We start from the raw sequence: 27,607 nt of genomic DNA on the forward strand, positions 1-27,607 counted from the left end.
ATGTCATGTGGCTGTGGCTGTGGCAAGGACTTTTGGACACTGGAGACATTTTGAATAATTAGCCTAGTAGAAAATATCATATCATATCATATCATATCATATATCAATATAATATCATATCATATCATATATCATATCATATTATTTCATATCACATCACATTAAATTGTTCCAATAACCTCAACCACTGAGGTCTTCATCTTCACATCTAACATCATTATGTGTGACATTTTGAGTATGCTTAGAGATCATTATAATTCTTAGTATTCAACGTAGGCTAAGTAATTTCAGGTGAAACATTGAACACTTGAGGAAGAGCATTAGGACCTATCATGCCACACTATGGGCGCACATTCCCTGTGCTGCTCAGTGGTGCTGACGTGTAGGCCTAGGGGTTCCGACTGGTTCACGCATGCGCACAGCCCTCGACAAGATACACTGCTACGTCAAGTTAGTCAAAAGTAGACGGACTAAACCCGGAAGTTAAGCTGTGTAGTCTTCAACAACCTCGTCTTGTTTGGTTGTGAAAACGAAATTTTTGAAACACATGACTTTAGACCGTTTAGAGATGTTCTTCACTGTCACTTTGGTACTTCATATCGTTCAAGAATGTTGCTAAACATGTTCGTCAGTAACGGTTTATTTTGAAAACAAATACCGGAAGTTGTATGTTATATTCCGTCGGGCTTGACAGTGGTGAATCACTGCGTAGCGTGAGACCGGCGCTGTGGAGGAGTTTGACGTGGCACTCTGCTTTCACTATTGGCAATACATTGAAGAGGACTCGGCTGATACTGTCCACAATTCAGGTAAATAAACCGATTCGACAAGGAAAACTCAATAGCTAGCATGGAAAAATGTCTAATGCCTACCCGAATGGCTTATTTGACAGTAGTAAGCTGTGAATGAAATATGCTGCTGCTACAAGGGGAAACTTTGTAGCAATTTCCGTGTTCATAAAATGTTTTATTATAACGCCAAACAAGCCAGATGCTGTGATATTGCAGTCTTTCGATAACATATAGCCAGATTAGTATTGTAGCTACTACAATAGGAATAACACGTTTGTCCATACGGTTAGATAGCTCTATGACCCAAGAAAGGCAGGGATGCTCAGATTTGTAGCGATCATAACGGTTTCGACGTGGCAATTCTGGGCAGTGTTAGATTGCAATGAGCAGTGAGTCATGAGCTATATTTCTTTTGATATAGCGTATATTTTAGTCTTGATAAAATAAGGCTATGTTGAATTCATTATGTAGTAATAGGCCGTCATATTTCGAAGAAGGAGCTGTCAATGCGCAGCTGTTACCTTTGTTGGCCCAGCTGTGCTGAAGTTCAGCAACTCGCCCAAGAAGGTTTGACAGTTTAAGGCCCTTGAATGTATCAATACTCGTTATTTAACGTTACTCGGTTTCAGCTAATACCCAAACTCATGATATAGCCTGCAAAATAGGCCTTAGTAGATGCAGTTGCATAAAGTTTTCTTTTTAAATGGTCTCAATTCCAGGCCTGTGTTTTATTTACATGGTCAGAAATAATGGCTGTCTGTGGGTGCAAAGTGAATTAAATGCTATCAATCTTATCTTATATAAGGGAGCATGTGGGCAATATTTGTTCTCTATTCTCTGTTTCTATGTTTGTCCCTTAGGCATTGTGACATCACTGATGATGTCATCAGTGATGGCCATAAGTACTGATGATGTCATCAGTGATGTCATAAAAGACTGATGGATGTAAACTTAAGGGGCACACACACACACACACACACACACACACACTCACGTGCATGTAAACTTAAGGGCAATAACATTTTGTGAGAGAAACACAGACACACACACACACACACACACACACACACACACACACACGCCAATAGAGCAGGTGAGGCCATGCAGCAGCCGAGCTGTGTATGCGAGCTGCAGGGCCAGCTCGGAAAGCTGCAGGGCGGGAGAGGCTGCGCAGCGGGCGAGCCTAGCCTAGCAATTAGATGGCCAATGAATACACGTGACAATGTGCATTACTGGTAGCAAATAGAAACACATACATGCAGTCACTTGAAGATATGTGTGTGTTATCACACTGACAGGCCTGCCTTATCTCTCAATAAAGCAATGTCAAAACAAAGTCCATGTTACACGAGTGTTGGTGCTTTCTTGAGGTCAAATATCAGTTGTTTGTGGTGTGATCTTATAAACATACCAGATTTGTGAAAATGTCAGCTGCTGAAAATTGTCCACTCTAGGCGTTTTTATCAGTAGGCTACCTTAAGAAAAATAACACTAGATTCTCTTCTTATATTCTTGCCCTTTGTCAAAATGCTATAGAAAGAGTAAAGTACCTTTGAATTACATTGTACCTTTTCAACTTCACAGGTTGTCAGAACTCACCTTGGCATGAGAAGACTGTAAAAGCCATCCCAACAAGATGAGTCAACAGGGTTATGTTGCTGCACCGCCCTTCTCCCAGGCCCAGCCCGGGATGGGGGGCTACCAAGCTGGATTTGGATCTGGCCCCACACAGCCCCTCTATGGGCACTATGGAGGACCACCACAGGCATTCTCTGCTCCGCCCACAGGTAAGATACTTTCAGTCTTGTGTTTGGTTTTCTCCAAAATAACATGTAGCCTACGGATATTTTTATCAGCTTTGCATTTGACAGGTCCGGTCTTGCTACCTGAATGTGTACATAGCAGCTCATTCATTCTTGAATTGTTGTAATTAGCGGTCTTTCTCCTCAGATCCAGTAGAACATAACGAATGTCAAGCTCACACATAGAGTAAATAAATAAATAGTCTACATGTCTGACTTGCTTCCACACTATGAACCCTCTAGACTTCTTAGGTCATCCAGGACAGGTCTGCTAACTGTTCCTATGATTAAAACAAAACATGGTGAAGAAGCCACATTCACTTATTATGGTGCACACACTGTAGCTGTAATAACCTTCTGGAAGATCTTAGATCTGCCCCAACTCGGCCTACCTTTAAAAACAGGGTAAAGACTTGTATGTTCACCTTGGCCTTTAATTGCTGCTAATAATTGTATCACATTCCTGTTTTTATGTTCATTCTGTCTATTTTTATGTTTTACTTACTTTATTTTTTACTTATTTTTATTAGACTTTGTAAAACTTCAATCTTTTCATTTCTCTATGCTCTTTTCTTTTTATCTATTTCATGTAAAGCATTGTTGAACTGCCTCTGCATATTAAATGTACTAAATAAACTTGCCTTGCCTTGCCTAGAGGCTGTTTGGCTTGTGACATTTTGGGATGATTGAACTACATTGAAATACAGTGCCTTAACTATTTTGCAGACTATGAACATTTGCATGTAACATTTCTTGTTTTGCAGGTGAAAGTTATTTGTGTATTTTCACTCGGCAAGTAACAATCACATACAGTTAATAAGATATATTTATTTTAAGATATCAGTGCGTATTTTGTTCATTATGGGGGGATTTTCTTCCAAGAGAGGCCATTTGGATTTTTGAACTTTAAATAAATAGTTTTTATCAACTGGAATAGCAACACATTAGGTACCACCAGTCCACCAGAGGTGATGGAGACCTACAATAAATTCATTGGGCTGATTCAATTGACTGTCTTTTATTCTGACCATAAAATAGTTGTCATAATTATTCACATCCTTAGTTGTAAAGCTATAATTGTTGTAAAATTCCACTATATGCCACAATATGCTGCTTCAATAGATCTACTTAAAGGAACACTCCGCCCATTTTCAACCAGCTTTGTATCATTAGAACATCACTAGTATATCAGAAAACTGTAAACGGTTTTGAAGTCTGTCATTTAATTTGACAGTTATTGAGTGTTAAAGTGTGGACCAGTGACATCACTGGTCCACACTAACTCAAATGAATAACTCATTAACTCAAATCAACTCTCAATAACTGGAGTTAATGAGTTATTAATTTGAGTTAGTGTGGACCAGTGATGTCACTGGTCCACACTTTAACACTCAATAACTGTCAAATTAAATGACAGACTTCAAAACCGTTTACAGTTTTCTGATATACTACTGATGTTCTAATGATACAAAGCTGGTTGAAAATGGGCGGAGTGTTCCTTTAAGGTGTCACCCAACAATCCATCACAATATTCATAGATATAGTGAGGACAACACAAATACACATGTCTGTCTGACAATGTTACTTGTTGTAGGTATGATGAAAGCACCAGTGTTGTCTGCTCCTGGCATGCCTCCACCAGCAGTGTCCAGTCATTACAACCCAAACGCCCAGCAGAATGGAGGTCATCCACAGAGGTACAATAGTGGAGACTTCAATTTGAAGTATTCTGCTGTCGTTGGACAGTACATCACCAGTACTGGTGTGTCTTTTCTGTGTGTGTGTGTGTGTGTGTGTGTGTGTGTGTGTGTGTGTGTGTGTGTGTGTGTGTGTGTGTGTGTGTGTGTGTGTGTGTGTGTGTGTGTGTGTGTGTGTGTGTGTGTGTGTGTGTGTGTGTGTGTGTGTGTGTGTGTGTGTGTGTGTGTGTGTGTGTGTGTGTGTGTGTGTGTGTGTGTGTGTGTGTGTGTGTGTGTGTGTGTGTGTGTGTGTGTGTGTGTGTGTGTGTGTGTGTGTATCAATCAACAAGAAAGGAGGCTATGAATGCGCCGTTCAAGTAGTATGGTTGAGTGTGTCCTGGTGGCTCACCTGGTAGCACGCGTATGACGGAGGCTCAGTCCTTCGCGCGGCTGATGCGGGTTCGAATCCGACCCGAGGTCCTTTGCTGAATATCATCCCCTCTCTCTCACCCAACCTTTCCTACTGTCCTATCAAAAAAAATGCCTAAAAATAATCAAGAAAAAAACAAGTCGTGTGGTTGAAATGACATTCCATAGTATTGTAAACGGAGTAAAAAAAAATCATTTTATTATGTGGATAATAATGTTCCACTTTGTTAGGCGACAGGAATAAAACTACAGTATAGCCTACGAAGCTTCACAAGCAACATACCATTGGAAACCATGGGAATGCATGTCTCCTTACTGTTACACTGAGTCATTGTTTTAATTACTGGGTGGGAATGAGCTAGCATTAGAGGCAACAGATAACAATTTAAGTTTAACCCAATGGTGCCTGGTAAAAGCAACTTGGAGTATTTTTGCACTATGGCAGCAGCATCAGACTACATAGCACCTTTGTTACAAGCCCTTGTTTCACCCCTCAGGTACCCAGCTCCCCCAGCTGCCTATGGACAACCGCCACAGACCCCATACCACACCATGGCCTCTCAGGCCCCGCCTCCAGCACAGCAGCTCACCAATCAGATGAGTGCTATGAATTTGGGCAACTATGGTAAGTTTGCTTTATTATACTGCATGTGCAGTCAGGCTTACAGCAGGGTGTGGGATACCTAACATAACAGTAGTGCAGTCAAGTAGTCAGCTGATAATGTTTTGATAGATGACATAACAGTAGTGCAGTTGAGTAGTCAGCTGATAATGTTTTGATAGATGAGATAAGTTGTAATTTATGTGGATGTTTTTACTGTTTGATGAAGTACTGCTGGCAGATCTGTCAAAGGAAGCCATTGACTGGTCGTAAAGCTGGTGTCTCAAGGACTAAAATGGTATCATTTGCCCGTGGTGTCATTTGACAAAAAATGGCAATTATAAAAAACTAAACCGAGCCATGATTAAAGTATTGCTTCCCCTTTCCTCACTGTGTAGCCCCAGGACCCATGCAGAGCCCTCCTCCCCCAACTAGCCCTGCAGCGCAGCAGCCTTTCCAGGCACCGCCTCCTCCAGCCATGGGCCAGCCACAGATGCCTCCAGGCCCCCAGTCACCCCACATGCCCCCCCAGATGTCTCCACCACAGTCACCCCCAGCAAGCATGGCGATGGCAGGCCCCCCGATGGCAGGCATGGGCAGACCCTTCCCTGGGGCGCCTCCTCCAGGCGCTGGGGGGTTTCAGCAGCCTGGCCCTGGAGCTGCCGGTCCACCGGGTTACCCTCAGCCTCCAGGTAACGTGACCCTGTAACCCAAAGGAATTTGAACCCTCACCACGCAAGCCCTAAACCAGCGGTTCCCAACCATTTCCAAGCCAGGGCACACTTGAAAATCTCAAAAATGTTCGTGGCCCACATCCAACCGTAAACAGTACGGATGCTAGCCTGGTAAATCATCTGATCACGTGAACTCACATTTTGTGTCGTTCTGCGGGACCGTCTGGGCGTTTTCAGAAATTACAAAGTGCACAGGCCAATCAGGAACCTGCCTAGTAGTTGACATCGTAACCGGCCAATAAGCGGTTTTGCCAACCGCTGGCAAAACAGTAATGGCTGCTCCCATGGCTCTGCGGCCCCTGAAGTAAGTTTTACAGCTGCTTCTTTCCCCGTGTATGTCTATGGGAAAACATATTTTTGTGTCACATGACTAGCAATACTGAGCTTGGCCACTACTCCAAAATTGCTACAGAGCCCAGAGCTGTTCCCGGGGGCTTGGTTTTAGTCAACAAAACAGAGTTCTACACAAATATAGAACTTTACACATTAGCTAATAATCAGCCAATAACTGCTAATACTTTCTGCTTTCCTTGTCCAGGTCAGTTTGGGGGCCAGATGGCTGGGCCCCAGCCCGGCTTCCCCGGGGCCTTCCCTGGAGCAACAGCCCAGATGTCCGGGCCACCTCAGAAGAAACTGGACCCTGACTCTATTCCCAGCATAGTGAGTAGACCAGTGGTTTTCAAACTTTTTGTGTCCAAGGCACACCAAAGGGCAAGCCAAAATCTCAAGGCACACCTATATTAATATCCATTCAAAATAGTCTGTATTTTTGATAAAAGCGCTATATATATGCAGTCCATTTACCATAAAGATCTGGAATTCCAACAAAGGGTTAGCATTTGGTTGTCAGTCATGTTAATTTGTGCTACGCATTCATAAATAAGAAAAAAAAAACATTTGTTTGCAGTGTAGTTAGGCTGTCCCTACCATGGACTGTAAATAAGTCCCTACCATGGACTGTAAATAATATGGACGTAGCCATCCTGTTTTGAGATGGTAGATATTTGATGCCTAGTGTGGCCTGTCGCCATCTTGGGGTCCTTGGCACGAGACAAGGGGTTTCCCAGAGCAGCTCTGACTGCTATTGGTCCATGATCGGCAAGCTGTGTGATCACTGGACAGGCGACCTGCCAATCTCTCCAAAAACATCTTCTTTTCTATCGTCTGTTTTACTATAAACAGATGAGTTATATAAAAATTCACCCCCGTACAGTTGTTATGAAAGGTGAAATTAGATATACAAGCTAAAACCGTGTTTTGAACGAAAACGGCTGTAAACATGCTTAATCCTGTTACAAAATCGGGCATTTTAACATGGGGGTGAACCGAACGGGCAACGACTCGACTCCCTTTTGGATACCTCCTCAAGTGGCCATTCGAGGAACTATAGCTTTCAGTATCACTTCTGCAGCTTCCTCTATCAAACCCTGAGCTAGTAGTCTCTCAAGCCAGACTGTCTCTTCTACATTCTTCGAGTGCACCATATACAGTCTGTACTTCACACCCACAGAACCTGGTCAAAGGATGTTGGGGAAAAAAAAACTTCAGACCGGAAGGAATTTTGATTGAATTAGACCAAACACGACACACCGAGGCAGGTGATTGGAGAAATTAGCGGATGCGCCCGCCTTCAGCAGATGTACCCGCCCAGAGCCATGTAGATAGAAGAGTCCCGACATCTCCATTCACTCCAATGGACCAGTTTTTTACTCTCAAGAGTTCCAGGAAGTAAGGTCCTGGATTAAGCAGCACTGTCGAGTCGCAGCAAAATGGACAGTTTGTGTTGTACTTAGAATTTTTTTTTTTTCTTGAATCAAATTGTACATTATCAGCTTTATTTTAGCATGCAAAAGTAGCGCGAGACCCATTCCTGGCTGTTCATTGGCTAATGTGTCTCGCATTTTGGTCCTCCGCTGACGCCAGTCTCTCTCTAGAGGACACTGTACCCGCCTTATATCCGTTGGGAACTATTGGACTCTGATTGGACTAAAGGCGGGAAATCTGCTCTTTAGTCCAATCAGAGTCCATCCATTATCTTCACCGGAGTTTCCCCTTTCCGTTTTGACCAACCTTCCTCTGCATGAAGTACAGACAGGTAGGCTGAAGCACTGAGCTAGCCCACTGGTCTCTACTCTACCAATGCAGAATCAGTTGTGAAAGCCTGCTATCTATCTACCTAACAACTCTGAAGAGGTCAGCTTGTATTGCAAGGCATACAGTTAACTCTCTCTTCTGTTTTAGACCCAAGTCATTGAGGATGACCAAGCAAAACGAGGAGGACAGCTCTACACCACAAACCTCAGAGGCCAGGTTCCACCTCTGGTCACCACCGACTTCACGGTACAGGACCAAGGTAACCTATGATAACAACCTCCCTTCATGCACAAAATGTTTGTAGTAAATACTTCCATTAATGTCCATTAAAACTGTATTGATATGGGCGTCCGGGTAGTGTAACGGTAGACTCCCTGCCTAGTGCCTAGCACTGCCTACCAACAGGTTCATGCCCCTGTGTTACCCCCCGGCTTGGTCGGGCGTCCATACAGGCACGATTGGGTGTGTCTGCGGGTGGGAAGCCGGATTAAGGGTATGTGTCCTGGTTGCTGCACTAGCGCGTCCTCTGGCCGGTTGGGGCGCCTGTTCGGGGCGGAAGGGAACTGGTGGGAATAGCGTGATCCTCCCACGTGCTACGTCCTGCCGGTGAAGCTCCCCACTGTCAGGTGAAAAGAAGCGGCTGGCAACTGCGCATGTGTCGGAGGAAGCATGGTGCTAGTCTAAGGCTCACCCCAGATCGGTAGAGGGAGTGGAGCAGCGACCGGGGCAGCAGGGGGAAATTGGCCAAGTGCAATTGGGGAGAAAATGTTGGGGGGGGGGGGGGGAAGTCAGAAAAAATATATATTATAAAAAAAATTATCGATATAGGTTTTCCTTGTAACGAAGATGAAAACATTTGTCAGACAGCTTTAATTTCCAATACAGCCTTTGTTCTTTGTTAAGCTGTGTGACATCAAGTTGAATAATTTAACATTAACTCTGTAATGTATGGGCTTTTGCTCAAAGGGTAGGCATTTCCTGAAGGATTAGTCCTGTAAACTACTTCTAATAATCACAAATTAAGGAAAGAATTCATATTTAATTGCGATACTACTATTATTTACACAGTAACAACAACAGTGCCCACGTTCGAAGAGAGCAATATTGGAAATCGTATCTATTACACCACTCAAGTAATCCCCTGATTGTGCTTCTAATTCCAGGCAATGCCAGTCCCAGGTTCATGCGCTGCACCACCTACTCCTTACCCTGCACAGCTGATCTGGCCAAGCAGTGCCAAGTGCCCCTAGCTACCATCATTAAACCCTTTGCCACTTTGCCAAAGAATGAGGTAAGTCAAGGTCGTTACTTATAACATACAACTAATTCCCCCAACTAAACCATTGGCAAGTTCAAAACATGGGAGATTCCAATTAATTGCTCTGGAAAACTCCCACAAATATATAGCAGGCACTTGCCTAAAATACAGCGGGTGGGAGTAGGGGCGGAGGTTACGGTGAGTAGATTCCTGGCTGCTCTGCTGTGGTATCGTCTGCATCCTCACATGCTTTAGTTAATTCTAACTCTTTCCAGGCCAGATACATGCACAGTCACATTCTTCCCACACCAAAACATGTCTGTCCTGGGAGTGGTCACTATGTATTTCTGACATTATGTGAACCACATCATCCCTTTGCCATCTCAATTTTCACAACCTAACCTTATTTGAACCCATATGATATGGGAGATGATTTGTTCATATACTGCTGGAACATAGAATAATTGCATTTCTTATGGAGGAAACTATCCTTTCAATATAGTTTCAGATATTTTGTAAAATCTATATCAAGGTGCACTGCAGCTACAGTTCTGGCAGTTGGTGAGTAGCCAGTGCCTCGTTAAGATGCCTATGTTGATAATTATTTTATTTTGGACAGTTGCTTGTTACAGGATAGAGAGGGAGACATTTCACAGATGCTTCTCTTAAATAAATAAAAAAAAATGTTGAAATTGAAAGTTAAGCTGGGATGCCATAGTATATACTGTAGTAAGGGGCCGGAATGAAAGGCATGCTTGAGAGTAAAAAAGGATGAGTTCTCTTTGGATAGACATCTCTCCTTTACATCACATCAAGTACTGTGAAAGTTGCATTGTCCTGTGAGTGACCTCCTTTTGGATGCTGTGTGGTCCAAGAATCCTGCCTTAGATATCCCCCCCCCCCCTCTCCACTCTCCTTGTCCCAGGCGCCAATAAGCCTTTTTAGGCAATGTTAGCTTTCATCCATCGCGCTTTGGGCTAATTAGCTAATGTCAGATCCACAGGGACCATTGCAGATGAAAGGAGTTTATACAAAAAGAGACTCACACTTAAGTGTATTGAATTTGCACATTTGTTTTCATGCAGTGCAATGTGGAGGGATAGTCAATGCCAAAATGCTCTGCAGGAGAGTCTGCTGTTGTGCTGGGATGTTCTATGTGTTATTTTATCATTTGACAGATTGGGTAAACATGAAGTCTCCCTTGATGGACCGGTCTAATAATAAACCTGCTTGGCTGCCTTGCATGTGTTTTGTGGCAGAAGAGTTCATTTTCAATGCATAACAAACTGTGAGCAGAGAGTGCAAATGTTTGTGAGATTTTGTTTTCCTCATTTTGTTTGCTACATGTCCTGTAGATAGTGTTAAAGGAACAGTTCACCGACGAATGAAAATTCTGCCATCTCCTCACCCTCATGCATGCGAGTTGAAACACCGGTGAAGTTTGTCTATATCAGGGATGGGCAACTTTGATGATAGAGGGGGCCACACAAAAAAATTCCTTGCTACCAGAGGGCCAGATTGTGACCGTGCACTTCCACCAGTAGCCTACTGTAACACCATCACTCCCAATTATAGCTACTAATTTGATGAAAAGGACTGGTAATCACAGTTTATTATACCAACATTTATATTTTTCATATTCAAATTGAGTAATTCTTCCATTCAGATAGCACCAGAAACTTTGCTCTAGCTTTAAAACAGCCCACTACAACAATTTGATGGGGTACATCACCCAAATATGTAATATTATTCAGATTAGTAAATGTTGCATGTGCAATGTGCACCCTAGACATAGTTTGTTACAATAGCATTAGCTCAAATGCTAACGTTAAACAGTATGTGGATGGACAATGCTAATGCCATTAGCGCCATGTTATGGGTTGTACAGTAAAATAAAAACTCAGATTTTGGTGGTCTAACCTAACCTAACCAAAAACGTCCGCCTTGTTAAAAAAAAAGAAAAAAAAGGGGAAATTGACCCAGGGGCCACATTGAGTGAGGTCAAGGGCCGCATGCGGCCCACGGGCCGCCAGTTGCCCACTACTGGTCTATATAAAACAGGGAAGTTGCCAGCACAACTCCAGAGAAAACCAATCACCATTGACTTAAGTAAAGTACAACTGAAGTCAACGGTGACACGTTTTCTCTCAAGTTGTAGATGATCACCGAATTGTCATTTTTGGGTGAAGTTTCCCTTTAAGTCAGTCTCCAAGATCTGTGGGTCTGCATACTCACCACTTAGTGTGAGAAACTGTTCCGTGCTACAGTATATTAAACAGAGGAGACGCGCAGCATTTACATTCCACCATGGATGGATGAATGTTCTTTATATGAATGTGTAAAGCATAATGGTTATCGTGTTATGGGATTATTATTGCTTAAGAGACATATGGACATTATGTGCTATTGCACCTGTTATGGATGAATGATGGACACACGATGTAAGTTATTGGATCACTGAAAATATAGAAACTACAGTTAATTCAACCTTTAATTTGCATGTTGTGTTAGGTGTGCTCTTTCCCTCTTCATGTCAAACCTGAGCTGTTGCAGTCTTTCTCTTAGATCTAAACAGTTTATAACAGTCCATTGCCTTGTTAGAAACAGTTAGGCGAGCTCTTTTCGGGCCCCTGACTTGATTTGGGAGCAGCTTGTTGAAAACGTGACTCTTAACGGTCTCTTTTGTGTTGACTTTCTCCCCGCTCAGACCCCTCTGTATGTAGTAAACCACGGCGAGACGGGGCCCATCCGCTGCAATCGCTGCAAGGCCTACATGTGTCCCTACATGCAGTTCATTGACGGCGGCCGTCGCTACCAGTGCGGTTTCTGCAACTGTGTCAATGAAGGTACAGCGGGATGCAAGAGAAGCTGCACAATGTGGCCTGGAGATTTTAGCAGGCAGCAAAAACATTTGTCTCATCTGAACTGAAGATCAAGTGGACATGATCTTAAAATACGGTTTCTCTCTCTGTGTCTTACCCCAGTGCCAGTCTTCTATTTCCAACATCTTGACCACATGGGCCGGAGGGTGGACTTCTACGAGAGGCCGGAGCTGTCCCTGGGATCCTACGAGTTCTCAGCCACCATGGATTACTGCAAGGTAGAGATGAAACCATATTGAAACTTTCATATCACCATTATAGTGACCAAAATGATCACGGTTCTCAGTATTATCACGGTGTTGTTGAAATGTACTGAAAATGTTCAAAAAGTACTAATACACTCACAGAAATCATTTCACCAAGTTTTATATTATATATATATATTTTATTTTTCAATTTTCCACCAAGTTTTATATTGACAACTCAGACCCAAAAAGGATTGATACACTCACTGAAATCATTTCTCCAAGACGTCTGCATCTGGGAGACGGTTGCCAAGTTTGGTTGATGAAGGACAGTATTTAGCATGTTTGTTAAAGCGTACAGTTATCGTAAGGAATTTTATCATGTTATCATTAAAACCGGTTCTTGATTGCCAGTCAATCAATACTCATTATGCACACTGGACTCAATTGACCAATGGAGACCGTTTATGCATGAAAGTGCATAGTGTGTCTTGAAAGACTTTAGTCAACTGAAATAGATCATCCCCACTGGAGTCTGCCATGCCATGGACAAATGAGGAGCGAGGATACAAGTGATTAGCACCTCTACTGTATATAGCATTGGCTTAGTGATCTTCCCCTCACTTGGCAGGCCCTTGAGGGGAGGTGCTCACCTTCTGGCAAGCACCTTGCATTTGATTCAGCAGCAGATGATTAGATTGCAGCTGAACGCAGGCCACAAAGCGTTTAGCTCAGTTCTATCGAAACCAGCGAAAAGACAACGATGCCAATCTGTGTGTCTCTATGGAGGCTGGAGGCTGTGGTTTTTGTTGGGCACAACAATGTAGGGCAGCCATTCCAAAACTTGAAGAATGCCGCGGCCCTCTTTGAAAAGTGAAAATCTTTCCGGGGCCCACCCAACCCTTTTAATCACAACTCTGATCATCAAAATGCGAGACTAAGATAAAGGTATTTCCCTAATGTATATACGAAATTATTATTTTTATTTCATAAACGGAGCATGTGAACGTGGGCATACGGGCAATGCAGTGCAAATTAATAATCCAGCATAATAGCAGTGTTTATTGTGTCACTTGTGGAAAAACAAAAACAAAGAAAAGGTCACACATCTGACCCAGGCACATCGCAAAGTGTAGAAATAGAATAAAAAAGCGCTATCACAGAATCAGCGACAATAACGGTAGACTCCGTTCTCAGCTGTGGCTAACACTGGGTAGAAACAATTTGAGTAAAAAAAAGAAAGTCTGCATCGCAGACCCAATCCAGAGTCTTTAGGGCGCCCCTTCATGCAGAAGGGCAGTGACATGCAGAAGCCAGGTGCTTGTAAACTGATCAAATGGAATCAGATAATGTAACGTTGTAACTCTCTGTGTTACAAAGTGATTCGCTGTATCTCCAGGTTGTTTCACTACGGAAGACAATGGGGAAGAGCGCCATTTCCCATAACTTGACAAAGAGTTTGTTAGCAGCCGCTCTCGCCGCCTTTCAAGAGACTATTTTTGACAAGGAGTTCCCAGACGATTGGTAGGCCGAGACTACAATAACTATCTGTCTACCAACAGCTCCCTCCCTCTCTGTCTGTGTGTGTGTGTGTGTGTGTGTGTGTGTGTGTGTGTGTGTGTGTGTGTGTTAGGGGTGGGAATCACCAGATGCCCACGATACGATACTGAAACGATACTTGAGTCACGATACGATAGTATAGCGATACTGCGATATTTTCGATATTGCGATATATCGATATTGCAATATATTGAATATTTTCGATTTTTCGATATATTGCGATTTCTTACATTTTCAACTGCAAATGATGTCCCCAAAGGAAAACTTTGTCAAGATCTGGTTTATATAAGAACAATTTTTCAATCTGTACATCTGACTTCAACCATTTTATTGCAGCAACATTGCCAATTAGACAGACCAACAACTTTCATAAAGTCATGTCATAGTTGCATGCACCTGACAAACTGAACTGTTTGTTACAGTCTACTTACAGTCCACCTTAACTGGATGTGTGTGTGGACTACTGTACTTATGTAGTTTTTGCAACTTCACTTCACTTACACAAAACATCTTGTGCAGCCCATTCAGTAACTGGGGAATTTGTAAATTACTATTATGACAAAACTGTTACTGTTAAAACAAAATGAAAATATGCTACCGTTTGTTTACTGCTGGCCTTGGAACTAAAGTTTATAGTAGCCCGGTGGCCTGCAAAATTTTTTTTTTTTTTTTTTGCAATATCGATACTTGGCGTCCAAATATCGATACAATATCGTCAGGCAAAATATCGCGATACTGTGGTGTATCGATTTTCCCCCCCACCCCTAGTGTGTGTGTGTGCGCGCGCGCATGTGTGTGTATGTCAAAAATGTTACTTTCAGGCATGCATGCAGTGGTAGATTCCCTGGCTACCAACTCGAGGGTCGTAGGTTCGAGGCCCCGTGTTACCTCTGGCTTGGGCGGGCGTCCATACAGGCACAATTGGCCGTGTCTGCGGGTGGGAAGGCAGATTAGGGGGTATGTGTCCTGGTCACTAGTGCCTCCTCAGGGCGGAACTGGGGGGAATAGCATGATCCCCCTGTGTGCTACGTCCTGCCAGTAAATCCCCTCGCTGTCAGGTGAAAAGAAGCGGCTGACGATAGCACGTGTATCGGAGGAAGCACGTGCTAGTCTATAACTCTCCCCAGATCGGCAGAGGGGGTGGAGCAACGGCCGGGACAACAAGGGTAATTTGCCACGTACAATTGGGGAGAAAATGGTGGCGAAATCTGAAAAAACCTGATTAAAAAAACAACTTTACCTTAAATGCAGACTTTTGCGCTTTATTTTAATATTTTGTTTATAGCATAACATGATTGATAGCTAAGGTATTCGTCTGGATGTCTAGTTTCAGTTAATACCAGAAGCTCCGCTCTAGCTTAAAAACGGAGGCTTGCGAGAGCTCATCAAACATGGACTGCGCTTCTTCTTCCTCGTGTCCGGCCGTCCTCTATATCACGTCTTTCCAGTGGTTGGCGCAGGCGAGTGCAGCGGCATTTGGCTCGGCCAGATCATCTCCAGTGCATTTTGGAGCATAGCTACATCTCATGATGTGTTCCATTGTTTGTGGTTCGCCGCACACACATGCATCAGAACATGTTAGTGTCCATTTTTTCATGGCTGCCTTGCAGCGTCCTTCGCCGACCCGCAGACGGTTCAGTGTTTTCCAGACGGCCCAAGGTTGGTCATGGCCAGTCGCTAGGCATTCGTCTGGGGTGATGCCTCTCTCTGTCCATTGGGTTATCTGGCTCCCCAGGCTGTTCCACTGGTTGTGCCACTCTGTAGTCCTGGCAGCAGATGGTGTGGTCTCCAGTTCTGCAGTGGCATCCAGGAAGCTGCCTCTGGACTGCGCTGTGCCATAGGAAATAATGACCAAGCTCCGGACCTCGGTGACCTCATAGGCATGTTCGCTGCAGTACCTTCACGGCCCACCAGTGGGCCGCAGCCCACACATTGGGAATCAGAATCACTGCTGTCTGGTACGAGCAAGCTGGCAAAGCAGTGACTCACTCCCTTGGCCTACTTGTGCTGCGTTTATTAATACTTGGAAACAGCGTCTGCAGGCCAGCCAGATACAGTATTAAACAAAAGCCTTCAAGGTGAGACCCTTGTCATGGGCTGTAACCGTGGAAACAAAACAATGTCCCATTGACCCCCCCCTCCCTGCCCCCACCCACTGTCTCCATCGCTATTGCCCTCCATTTCTTATGAATGTATAGCCGTTACAAACGGTCTGCTCACAACGACACCAAATTATAAACAAGTCAAAACAGAAACAACATTTGAGAAGGAAGTGCAGAAACTGAAGGTAGGTTGGTTGAGCCCAAGTTGGGGCCCTGTGTTGAGGGAAGAGAGAAATAATAATGTACGGTGAATGTAAGCAGGATCAACTTTACTTTGTCAATTTACTCAGTTTTTCCTCTTTGGTAATCTTCTATTTTTTGTGTGGTATGTTTTATGCTGTAAGCCTACCAAGCCATCTGAACCTCGAAAGAGATTTAAAAACAGCACTGAACGCTTTCTCTCCACCTGCTGTCTTTCCCACAGAACAACAAGCCTCCCAACCCTCCTGCCTACATCTTCATGATCGACGTGTCCTACTCCAACATCAAGAGTGGACTGGTCAAACTCATCTGTGACGAGCTGAAGACTCTGCTGGACAAGCTGCCCAGGTACGCACACACACACGCACGTCACGCACGCACGCACGCACGCACGCACGCACGCACGCACGCACGCACGCACGCACGCACGCACGCACGCACACACACACACACACACACACACACACACACACACACACACACACAAAACTCAGGGCCACACTTTAGAGCTATGACAGCCATTCCCAACCTGTGACTCGGGGCCCCTTGGTGGGCCGCAAAGGTATTGCACGTGGGCCACCAATTCATTAGGTAGATATGAGAATGCATTTCTCCATTGCTGAATGATGCCGTTATTTAATTTGTAATCAATTCTTTGTTAATTAGCATATTGCAGACAGCCCCTCACTTTTAGCTTTAGATTTCTGTGTGGTGCTGATGGACAGCTCCTTTGATCATTTAAATATAAAGTGCTCTGAGAAGGCATTATTTGGCCTCCGTACTGTTTACAGCTGGATGTGGGCCACGGACATTTTTGAGATTTTCAAGTGGGCCATGAGTGGGAAAAGGTTGAGGACTGCTGATCTGTGAAGATGCTTGTTTTCAGCGCCCCTCCACTTGCAATGCTGGACACAAGTAAAGCTGGGTGCTTTACCCAGGTTGCAGAGTGGCACAATCTCCTTCAAATGTAGCTGAATACTGTTAAAAAGCTGCCATATATGCCTTGCCAAATATGGAGTTCCCACATGTCTTAAGCTTAGAGGGGGAAAAAAAAACGTTAAGCCAAGTATTCAAGTATCTCATCGGTTGAAAATTCTTGCTGGAAGGTTTGCAGCGGGTGCGTACCGGGCAAGGAGGCTGCCAAGGCTGCCCAAAACGGAAAGTATTATAATGCAGACTCCCATCGCTGAAAGGCACCAGAGAGCAAACACAACAAATGCTCGGTGCCGGTGGTACAGATGGCTCTGGTTCTGCTCGGTGGTACAGATGGCTCTGGTTCTGCTCGGTGGTACAGATGGCTCTGGTTCTGCTCGGTGGTACAAATGGCTGTGGGTCTGTGGTAGCCAGTCCAGAAGTGAGTTTTTGATTTATCATTGGAGGACTAATAGACTTCACCTGGACACTCCTGAAATAACTTGGAAACTCTCTTTTCTCCTCCCCGTGTCTTCAGCACCAGCAACAATATGTCCATATTTGTCTGCAGCCATTACATCATCCCTCAAACACTTAGTTGTAGTGCACTCCAAATAAGCCCGCCCTCCTGCCCTCCCTCCCTCCCGCCCGCCCTCCCTCCCTCCCTCCCTCCCTCCCTCCCTCCCCCACTTGTGTTTTAAATCTGTCTTTTCCTCCTGGCTCTTTCTTTTTTAGGGCACTAAATTGAAACACGTTGGACACGCTCGACTTTAACATGGTTCAGGCACTGCTGCAGTATTTGTCAAAATGCATGTTGATCTCACTCAAGGAAAAGCAAGCGAGCTCAGAGAGAAAGTCAAAACAGATGTGTGGACTCTACTTCTCGCAGTGGCATTTTCTTTATCATCATCATCATCATCACAGCCATTTCTCAGCACTTTGGCCTCGTGTGAGAAACGAGCCGTACGAACTTCCCTCCCTTCCCCATCTGTTATCTGTAGCAGCACCGGGCTGTGGATAATATTCACAGAAGAGCCCTCGTTTGGACAGTTGACCGATGGGACGTTTACTTCAAACGCCACCTGATTTAAGCCACATTACTTATTCCTGACTGCGTCTGTATGATTTAGGAAGAGAGACCTACAAACTCCAGTTAGCAGTGTGTCAGTAAGGAATGCTTTTAAATGATTGCCATGATGATGGCGAAGGCTTTTGATGTACGGTTTTGGTTCGCCCGAGCTACCAGCTACTGCTATCAGAGCACTCTGCTCAATGCCAGGGTTGCTCACTTCCCTTAGTCCCGCCCCCTCTGATAGATCAAGCTTGTGTCAGCCACAAACACCGAGTGTGGGAATGAGAGAAAAGGGGGGGGGGTAAAAAAGTAAATAAATCTAAAGATGGCAGTCATAACACTCAGCAGAAAATGGGTATTATTGTTTGATGCACCAAACAAAATGTACTTGGTTCTCTTTCATCTCCAACAGTTACTTCCTTCTCTTCCTTCCTTTCTCTCCGGACACACACACACACACACACACACACACACACACACACACACACACACACACACACACACACACACACACACACACACACACACACACACACACACACACACACACACACACACACACACACACACACACACACACACACACACACACACACACACACACTCTATAAACTCATACACTCTATAAACTATTCCATATTGGATGTTATTACACTCCTGGATGGATGTTTATGCCCGTTAGACATGGCTGAGTAATAGCCATTTTAATTGGGGGGGGGGGGGGGGTGCTTGGAAGTGATGCCCATTTCAAAGTTAAACCAGATTCCCCTCTTCTGTTTTCTGTTGCGCTAGAAAAGAGACAGATTTAATCTCTGAATGTTTCTAAATATCAGCTGCCATGCTTCAGTGATTTACTGAACGGGTAAGTTATCTCGGTTGTGCAAATATACAAAAAGGTCCCGAAAGCAGGCTTGCAGTAGGGCTTCAGCCATGACTTGAGGGCTGCTGGACAGTAGAGTCTTGTCAACATCGCCATTAACTTGAATATGGCTGCTTCGTGTGCTATCATATTTGATTGTCCTGCATTGTAGAAACCGCTGCATGCATGCAACAGTGAACTCACATTAATAACAACTCGCATATAACTCACATTATATCAACTGAATGGGCAGCTATGGAACTTACAGATGCTTCTGCTCTACCCTTCTCCAGAGAGGAGGGTGCGGAGGGCTCAGCGGTGAAGGTGGGCTTTGTCACCTACAACAAGGTCCTCCACTTCTACAACGTGAAGAGCGCCCTGGCCCAGCCTCAGATGATGGTGGTCTCAGACACGGCCGAGATGTTTGTCCCGCTGCTCGATGGCTTCCTCGTCAACTACCAGGACTCGAGGGCGGTCATCTACAAGTAAGATCCAGATGGTCGTTGGTGTGGGCAGAGTATTTGTTATTCTGAGTATGGGGAGAAAGAACCTGGCATGTTATCCCTCAGGCTCACCAAAGCAGGATCTGGGATCTGTGGGATCCAGTGATACAAAAATCAATTTATTTGTCCAGCCAACAGAAATTGAATATCTGTTGGCTGGACACTTAAATTGGCAGGCTACGGTACAATCCACATTGTTGCAATTTAATATAAATGAAGTGCTTATTGACAGCTCTCTCAGACCTCTTGCCAAAGAAAAGCCTCTAAATCTTGTTTGCCTCAAACTGTCTCATTATTTCCCATCAGGCTAATACATGTCAGGGATAATGTTAAGGCGCTTCTGGAGGGATCTTTATGGAAAACATGACCACTGATTTTCACAAGCTTATCTAGCTAGATAGTTGCAGATGGATTGTGTCATTAGTTCATTCCAGCCTTTCTAGCCTAGTTTAAGTCCTTTCAATCCATGGGACAAGTCACATATTACATGTTTATCAGTTTTGGCATAATTCCTTATGATGATGTGGCACTCTGTCATCATCAGACATGCTCTCCCAAAGGCAGTTTCATTGACACAGAACTATAGTATAAATACATAAACTTGACTTAACTCAGAGAGAGAGAGAGCACACACTGGGGTGAATGCGTCTTGAACTTCCTCCCAGTCAGAGAACGTTCCTGTCTAAAAACGACACATCACATTTACTATTGAGGATTGGCCAGGCAGTTCTCCAAGGAGTTGTGTAAAAGTTGATTCCTCTGAGCCTGAGGAAGCTGATGCTAGCTGCTTAGCTTGTCTGAAATCTCTCAGTATGCGCTGAATGTGCTGGATTTCAAAACACAGCTTGAAGCTACCTATAGCCTTTGGCTAGTTAGCTAGTTAGTTGGCTGGCTGATTCTATCCTATTCTCATCGTGCCGCAGATTAATGTAACATACTAGCCAGTAGCCAGTAGCCAATATTATGATATGCCCTGATATACTACACTATGGGATACTGTGCTGTCACAGTTGCTTCATCACTGAAAATATGCAATATGTGAGCAAACATGGATTTGAAATATATCAAATAATATCAATAAATGTACCATATCTCACACTCTTCCATGGCCAAGCACTTGCTACAAGATTCTGCATGAGAAAGACACAAGAATCATACGAATACTGAAACAGCATTGGGTTTGACTCTGATACAACCCAACATGGCCATGTGAAGGTATTTCAACAAGGCACTGATGGAAGTAGGACACATCCATGGGGCATCAACACAGATGCTGCCACTCAGTCTGCTGGCTGTGTGACATGGTGACCCAGCCATAACCCTGTCCCTCTCCTGTCCTCCCCTCCCTTCGCTTCCCCTCTTCTGTCCTCCCCTCCTTTCCCCTCCCCTTCCCTGTCCTCCCCTCCCCTCTCCTCTCCTGTCCTCCCCTCCCTTCGCTTCCCCTCTTCTGTCCTCCCCTCCTTTCCCCTCCCCTTCCCTGTCCTCCCCTCCCCTCTCCTCTCCTGTCCTCCCCTCCCTTCGCTTCCCCTCTTCTGTCCTCCCCTCCTTTCCCCTCCCCTTCCCTGTCCTCCCCTCCCCTCTCCTCTCCTGTCCTCCCCTCCCCTCCCTTCGCTTCCCCTCTTCTGTCCTCCCCTCCTTTCCCCTCCCCTTCCCTGTCCTCCCCTCCCCTCTCCTCTCCTGTCCTCCCCTCCCTTCGCTTCCCCTCTTCTGTCCTCCCCTCCTTTCCCCTCCCCTTCCCTGTCCTCCCCTCCCCTCTCCTCTCCTGTCCTCCCCTCCCTTCGCTTCCCCTCTTCTGTCCTCCCCTCCTTTCCCCTCCCCTTCCCTGTCCTCCCCTCCCCTCTCCTCTCCTGTCCTCCCCTCCCTTCGCTTCCCCTCTTCTGTCCTCCCCTCCTTTCCCCTCCCCTTCCCTGTCCTCCCCTCCCCTCTCCTCTCCTGTCCTCCCCTCCCTTCGCTTCCCCTCTTCTGTCCTCCCCTCCTTTCCCCTCCCCTTCCCTGTCCTCCCCTCCCCTCTCCTCTCCAGCCTCCTGGACCAGATCCCTGACATGTTTGCAGACACCAATGAGAGTGAGACGGTCTTTGTTCCTGTCATCCAGGCCGGAGTGGAGGCCCTTAAGGTTAGCCAAGGCCCACCTCTGTCAGCATGGAGTGGGAGATGAGAGGCCCACTGCTACATGCTGTGTGCTGCCGTGTACTGCTGCTGCTGTAGCCCTGGGTGTAAACCAGCAACATGCTGTGTGCTGCCGCTGTAGCCCTGGGTGTAAACCAGCATGTACATGTATGAGTCACACAGGCAGAAAGGTCAGAGGTCATTAGCTGAACCTCCACATAAATCCCAGCTTCATATTTGAAAGGGTGTAAGTAAAATTCTGACGAATCTGCAGACACTAACAAGTCTGTTTTAAGTCACATGACACGACTACTCCCTGCCCCATATGTTTATTACTATATATAATAATACTAGTGGATTCAAATACCAAATGCGACAATCTGCTTGAGTTTTGGGAAGTGCTTACTATTTTATTTTTTTTACTTATTTGCAAGAAAGAAAAGGTCACAGTTGTCCATGCCACAGCACATGAAACAGAATGATTTCCTGTGTCAACGCATTTGAGATCATATTGCCTGAGTTTGCTAACTTTGGCATTGACTTGTTACGTCATTCAAGCTGTCAACTCAGTGGCTCAACATGGTTTTTCTCCTCCTCCTGATATGTTCCTGTTTACTTTGAAGTCTGACTGAAACTTGCTCAATGATATGAGCTCAATGTTTTGCGTCAAGCAAGGGAAACATTCACATGCAGCTTGCCACTGGAAACCCTTTTGCAAAAATACACACAAGCTCACAGTTAATTACTTATCTTTATTTATTTGTTCACATTTGTTCATGTTCAAATTTTTATTTATTGCTACATCTTTCTCTTGTGAAGCACGTTGTAACATTGTTTTCATGAGTGCTAGGTTATTATTACTACATTACATTATTTGGGTCCTCTGCACGATTTGAATTTTGCATGCCGTTAACCATGACATGAGCTCATGATTTCACTGTAAAGCTAGAAACAAAACACAGAGGCAGTCACGTCAGGTCAGGAGAAAACGTGTTGCACACCTTAGTGAGTTTTCTTTTTTGCGTTTTCCTCTCTCTCATCCTTGTCTCCGCTGCAGGCAGCAGAGTCGAGTGGAAAGCTCTTTATCTTCCACTCCTCCATCCCCACCGCTGAGGCTCCTGGGAAACTGAGGAACAGGGACGACAAAAAGCTGGTCAACACCGAGAAAGAGAAAGTGAGTGGCCTTTTTGTTTCGAGCAAACTTCCCCATCACATGCTGAACTGCAATGGCAGGCGGCGGCAGCCCGTTCTACAGCGAGTGAAATCAAAGTGCAGGGTTGGTTCTCTTACAATCGATACAGAGATTGGATTTGATTTAACCTTTCAAAAACAACCGTTGCAAATCTTTCTCTCTAAAAATGATGTCATATCACATCGATCAAGGCAATTATTGGATCGAAAGCTATGGACATTAGTTTTGAATTCATTCACCTGAAAGTGAAATATCTACAACCCTGCAGATACTCTATCTTGAAGCTTTGTTTGACATTTGAGACGGGTACTGCAGGAGACTTGGACTGATTTGTCTGCGTTTTCTTCCCGTAGACCCTGTTCCAGCCGCAGAAAGGTGTGTACGAGCAGCTGTCTAAGGAGTGCGTGGCCCAGGGCTGCTGTGTGGATCTCTTCCTCTTCCCCAGCCAGTACCTGGACATGGCCACCATGGCCGACGTGCCCTCGCACACTGGAGGCTCCGTCTACAAGTACAACAACTTCCAGGTATAACATTCAACACCACACTGCAAGGAGGAGACACGTGTAGTATTATGGATATCATAACAAGCTTCTCGACAACGACATCCGATCTATGTTTACAGCTCCTGTTGATGTCCTCACAATGAAAACTCATGGTGTAACAGATATAGTCTGGGACATTTATGGGATAATACCAGCTAGTTCCCGCCACATAATCACTCTGGCACATTACTCATAGTCCAATATAGCACTGTCCCATAGGAATGGTGCAACAAGGCGTGGGAAAATGCAGCAAACGGTACAAAACAACAGATGGTAAGGCGATACTGTATTGTAATGATACCTCACATACTTTGTAGGACTACAGCGAAATACCTTGGGTAACAGTAGTATATACACACACAAAACAGGAAGTGCCACAAAGAGCTACAAGATTTTAAAGCTCCAAAACAACCACATAATTTAATTCATTGTAGTTTAAATATTCAATTGATTGTAATTTACTCTATGGGATTACTTGTAAAAGGATAAAAGTGGGCCCAAGTGTCCCTGGAGTGGAGCAGTGACAACACTGCCCCCTGGTGGCTAAAGCATTATATACATGTGTCACTGACTCGATGCGTTTGATGTGGTCAGGTGGAGACAGATGGGGAGCATTTCCTGAGAGACCTGAGGAAAGATGTGGAGAAGCCCATGGGTTTCGACGCCATCATGCGTGTTCGTACCAGCACAGGTACAGAATAGCACGGGAGGTCGCATTTGGGACCCGGGAAATACAATGTTCCATTTCCACACATCTCTGTGCAAATCCCATGCTTCTCTCAAAGTGTACGTATGCTGATAAGAAGGTGGTGTGTGGGCGTGTGCCCTCTCTCAGGCTTCAGGGCCACAGACTTCTTCGGAGCCGTCCATATGAACAACACCACAGACGTAGAGATGGCGGCCATGGATTGTGACAAGGCCCTGACCGTGGAGTTCAAGCATGATGACACGCTCAGTGAGGAGGCTGGAGCGCTCATACAGGTGCCAACGCCTGACAGACACACACACACACACACACACACACACACACACACACACACACACACACACACGTGCATGCACACACGCACACACACAGGAAGGAGATTTTATTTTAGGCGTGTGTGCGTGTGCGTGCGTGCGTGTGTGTGCGTGTGTGTGTGTGTGTGTGTGTGTGTGTGTGTGTGTGTGTGCACACGCGCATGCGTGTTTCAGCGGCTTTGAGCCACTCTGTAGCGTGCCAAAGTCTCGCCATCGCGACATTGCCCATGGGAAACTGAGGAAGTGAATTCTCCATTCATTTCCCCCTAGACATAGACAACCTTATTTAAATAGTCTTACTTAGACAAACCAAGCGATTCAGCTATAATCAGAATCACTCTGACCAACAACAACAAAATGTTTTGTTTTGTTTTGTTTTGTTTTGTTTTGTTTTGTTTTGTTTTGTTTTGTTTTGTTTTGTTCCAAGTGAAATGTTCTACTATGGTCTCTCGTGATTCTGAATATACCTGCATCACTTGGTTTCACCAAGTAAACCTCTTTAAATAAGGATTGTAAGAAACCCTTAGGTCCCATGCCGATGTGGAGCCGGGGGGAGGGGCTTAGGCTACAGACATCTCATGCTCAAACAGACATCCTGATAATAACAGTTAAATCCCCAGAGACTGCTCATAACTTATCTTTGCACTCCATTTCCCAGTGTGCCTTGCTGTACACCTCCATCAGCGGGCAGCGACGTCTGCGCGTCCACAACCTCAGTCTGAACTGCAGCTCCCAGCTGTCGGAGCTCTTCAAGAGCTGTGAGACCGACTCACTCATCAACTTCTTTGCCAAATCAGGTGACTGTCGTTTCACACTCAACTGCATTGAAAAAACATTGAAATCGTCTATCCCACACTTATGGATTAGCGAGAAATGTACTCATAAAGCATAGACTATCTTGCAATTTAGACTGAAAGCATGGAAATAGTCAATTGTTTTTTTCCCCAAATATGGGAAAAAACTTCCCTCTCCCATGGTGATGAAACAGGCCATTATTTCAAGAGGCAGTCATCCTGTCCAGTCAGCACTCTTTCTCCGGGGGTGTAATATATTGCAGACTGGCTGATGTACTGCGGCATCAATTTGACCTTTGCTGAACTGACCCCATGCATCACCTGATAACGTAGTCATGCTCAGTTAAATGTACTCATCGGCTTATGAGTCAAAGAAGAATGACTCATGGAAATGAGGACCACATGTCTCCCATAAAGTATAGATGACATTGAGCCTCTTTCTCTGATTACCGACCTTCAGTTGCCTTCCCCTCACTCTTCTCTTCCATCGGCCGAACGTTACTCCCCAGCTCCCTCTGTGCCTCGAGACTCCCCCTCTCCGTTTGACTCCCCTCCTTATCCATATCTCTCAATTAGGTTCCTCTCCTCTCCTTTAATGAGCCGTTTTTCTCATGCCCACTCAGCTTACCGTGCCATGTTGAACCAGCCTCTGAAGAACGTGAGGGAGATCCTGGTGAACCAGACCGCCCATATGCTGGCCTGCTACAGGAAGAACTGTGCCAGCCCCTCCGCTGCCAGCCAGGTCAGTGTAGGACCGCTCCGGGACTGGTCAGTGCAGGACCGCTCCTGGACTGGGCAACCATGGAGCATAATAACAGTGCTTTTGTGTAGGGTGAAGATTCAATAATGCATCCATTCTCTGTCCTTCCATCTTGTAGCTGATCCTGCCTGATGCCATGAAGGTGTTCCCAGTCTACATGAACAGCCTGATGAAGTCGGCTCCCTTGGTGAGCAGCACAGAGCTCTCCACAGACGACCGCGCCCACCAGAGGCTGGCCGTCATGGGCATGGGCGTGGAGGACACCCAGCTGCTGCTCTACCCGCGCCTCATCCCACTGGTGAGGCACTACCTTCACACATCTAGAGGGGAATGTGTGTGCACTTACCGTGTGCGTGTAATGATGAAAGAAAAATTCCACGGTGTGACATCGCACACATGGCTTTGACTTACAAGTGAACGTTTAGCCCGCTTCATAGAAAACACAGGGATATATTATTGTGTCTCGCCATTCAGCCTAAAAATACAGAGATAGGATTTTTGGTCCATATGGCCCAGCCCTATACCAGAGGAAGTGGGCTTTAGCTCACCCAGATAAGCATAAGGATCTGGTGCAGAAGGTGGTTAGTTCAATCCTTGCATCAGGTTATGGTTTCAGAAATCTTCAGTTCATTCAAGAACACTCTCGTCATAGATTTAACCATTTATTGCATAAATGGAAATACAGTTATGTTTGGCGTTGAAGGCTCCGCTCCTTACAGAAGATGCTCCTCCCTGAACCGGCCCAGCAGCATGCTACGCCGAGCAGGGAGGGCAGCAAAATCCCCCCATGGGGATACAAGATTCCAGATTAATTTAAAGCCATAGTGAGTAACAGAGGGAGCCTAAGCAAGACATGGAAACATGTTCACTTTTTGAGCCATGCAGACTCTAGCGCTAGAATACATGATTAGCCTTTGAGCCAAGCAGACTGAGCTATAAAGGTGGAGGCTGGGGTGGTGGAGGCAAAGCTTTGCCAGCAGCAGCAGTGTGAGGCAGCGTTTGTGGAGCAGATCAGAGTGAGAGAGGAGGCCGTGTTTATACGGACGGCCTTATTGTGAGAATGGCTGTGGTTGGTGAATGAATGATCCAATCAGCGGCTGACAGCTGGATACAGCTCGCGATATTTTTTTTCCCATGATGGCGAAGGCTAGGCGAAGGCATGACCCGCCCCTCTCTGCTTCTGATTGGCTGACTGTACTCGGCTGCTCCCACCTTCTTTCCAGGCGAGCCAGAAGTATCAAACGTGAGCAGCAGGTGCAAAACAATCATTAAATCAACAAGCATGAGATACTTCATTATATGGAACGTTACAATTGCAAACCTTATCTGAGATATTTAGGCCTACTTATTATTGCACAGACGTGTAATTTTTTCTTGTCATTCCAAATGTAATCACGTTGTTGCTCTGATTAAGTAGAAGTACAGTTATTTGTGTAAGAAAAAGACTGGTAAAGCAGAAGTACTGATTCAACTTAATTACTCAAGTAAAAGGAAAAAAGTACAGGCTCTGAAATGTACTCAAGTATAAAAG

The 27,607-nt window shown here is 45.1% G+C and overlaps 1 protein-coding gene across 1 annotated transcript in view; it reads left to right on the forward strand.

Annotated features, from left to right (window-relative positions):
* Positions 1-2,427: 2,427 nt before the first annotated feature.
* Positions 2,428-27,607, forward strand: part of sec24d (SEC24 homolog D, COPII coat complex component) — a gene marked incomplete at its 5' end in the record, with an annotated part of 32,049 nt that continues 6,869 nt past the window's right edge. Inside the window, 19 exons of the mRNA XM_083640412.1 lie at positions 2,428-2,578; positions 4,188-4,290; positions 5,196-5,323; positions 5,698-5,991; positions 6,572-6,693; positions 8,275-8,386; positions 9,291-9,418; positions 12,093-12,231; positions 12,370-12,485; positions 16,539-16,663; positions 19,452-19,643; positions 21,682-21,775; positions 22,826-22,942; positions 23,314-23,484; positions 24,097-24,193; positions 24,338-24,483; positions 25,181-25,319; positions 25,940-26,058; positions 26,195-26,374. Coding sequence (XP_083496538.1) covers positions 2,428-2,578; positions 4,188-4,290; positions 5,196-5,323; positions 5,698-5,991; positions 6,572-6,693; positions 8,275-8,386; positions 9,291-9,418; positions 12,093-12,231; positions 12,370-12,485; positions 16,539-16,663; positions 19,452-19,643; positions 21,682-21,775; positions 22,826-22,942; positions 23,314-23,484; positions 24,097-24,193; positions 24,338-24,483; positions 25,181-25,319; positions 25,940-26,058; positions 26,195-26,374 — 2,673 coding nt within the window. The remainder of the gene's footprint in view (positions 2,579-4,187; positions 4,291-5,195; positions 5,324-5,697; positions 5,992-6,571; positions 6,694-8,274; positions 8,387-9,290; positions 9,419-12,092; positions 12,232-12,369; positions 12,486-16,538; positions 16,664-19,451; positions 19,644-21,681; positions 21,776-22,825; positions 22,943-23,313; positions 23,485-24,096; positions 24,194-24,337; positions 24,484-25,180; positions 25,320-25,939; positions 26,059-26,194; positions 26,375-27,607) is intronic.

Source organism: Poromitra crassiceps (genome assembly GCF_964638095.1).
Source record: "Poromitra crassiceps genome assembly, chromosome: 7".
Lineage (NCBI taxonomy): Eukaryota > Metazoa > Chordata > Actinopteri > Beryciformes > Melamphaidae > Poromitra > Poromitra crassiceps.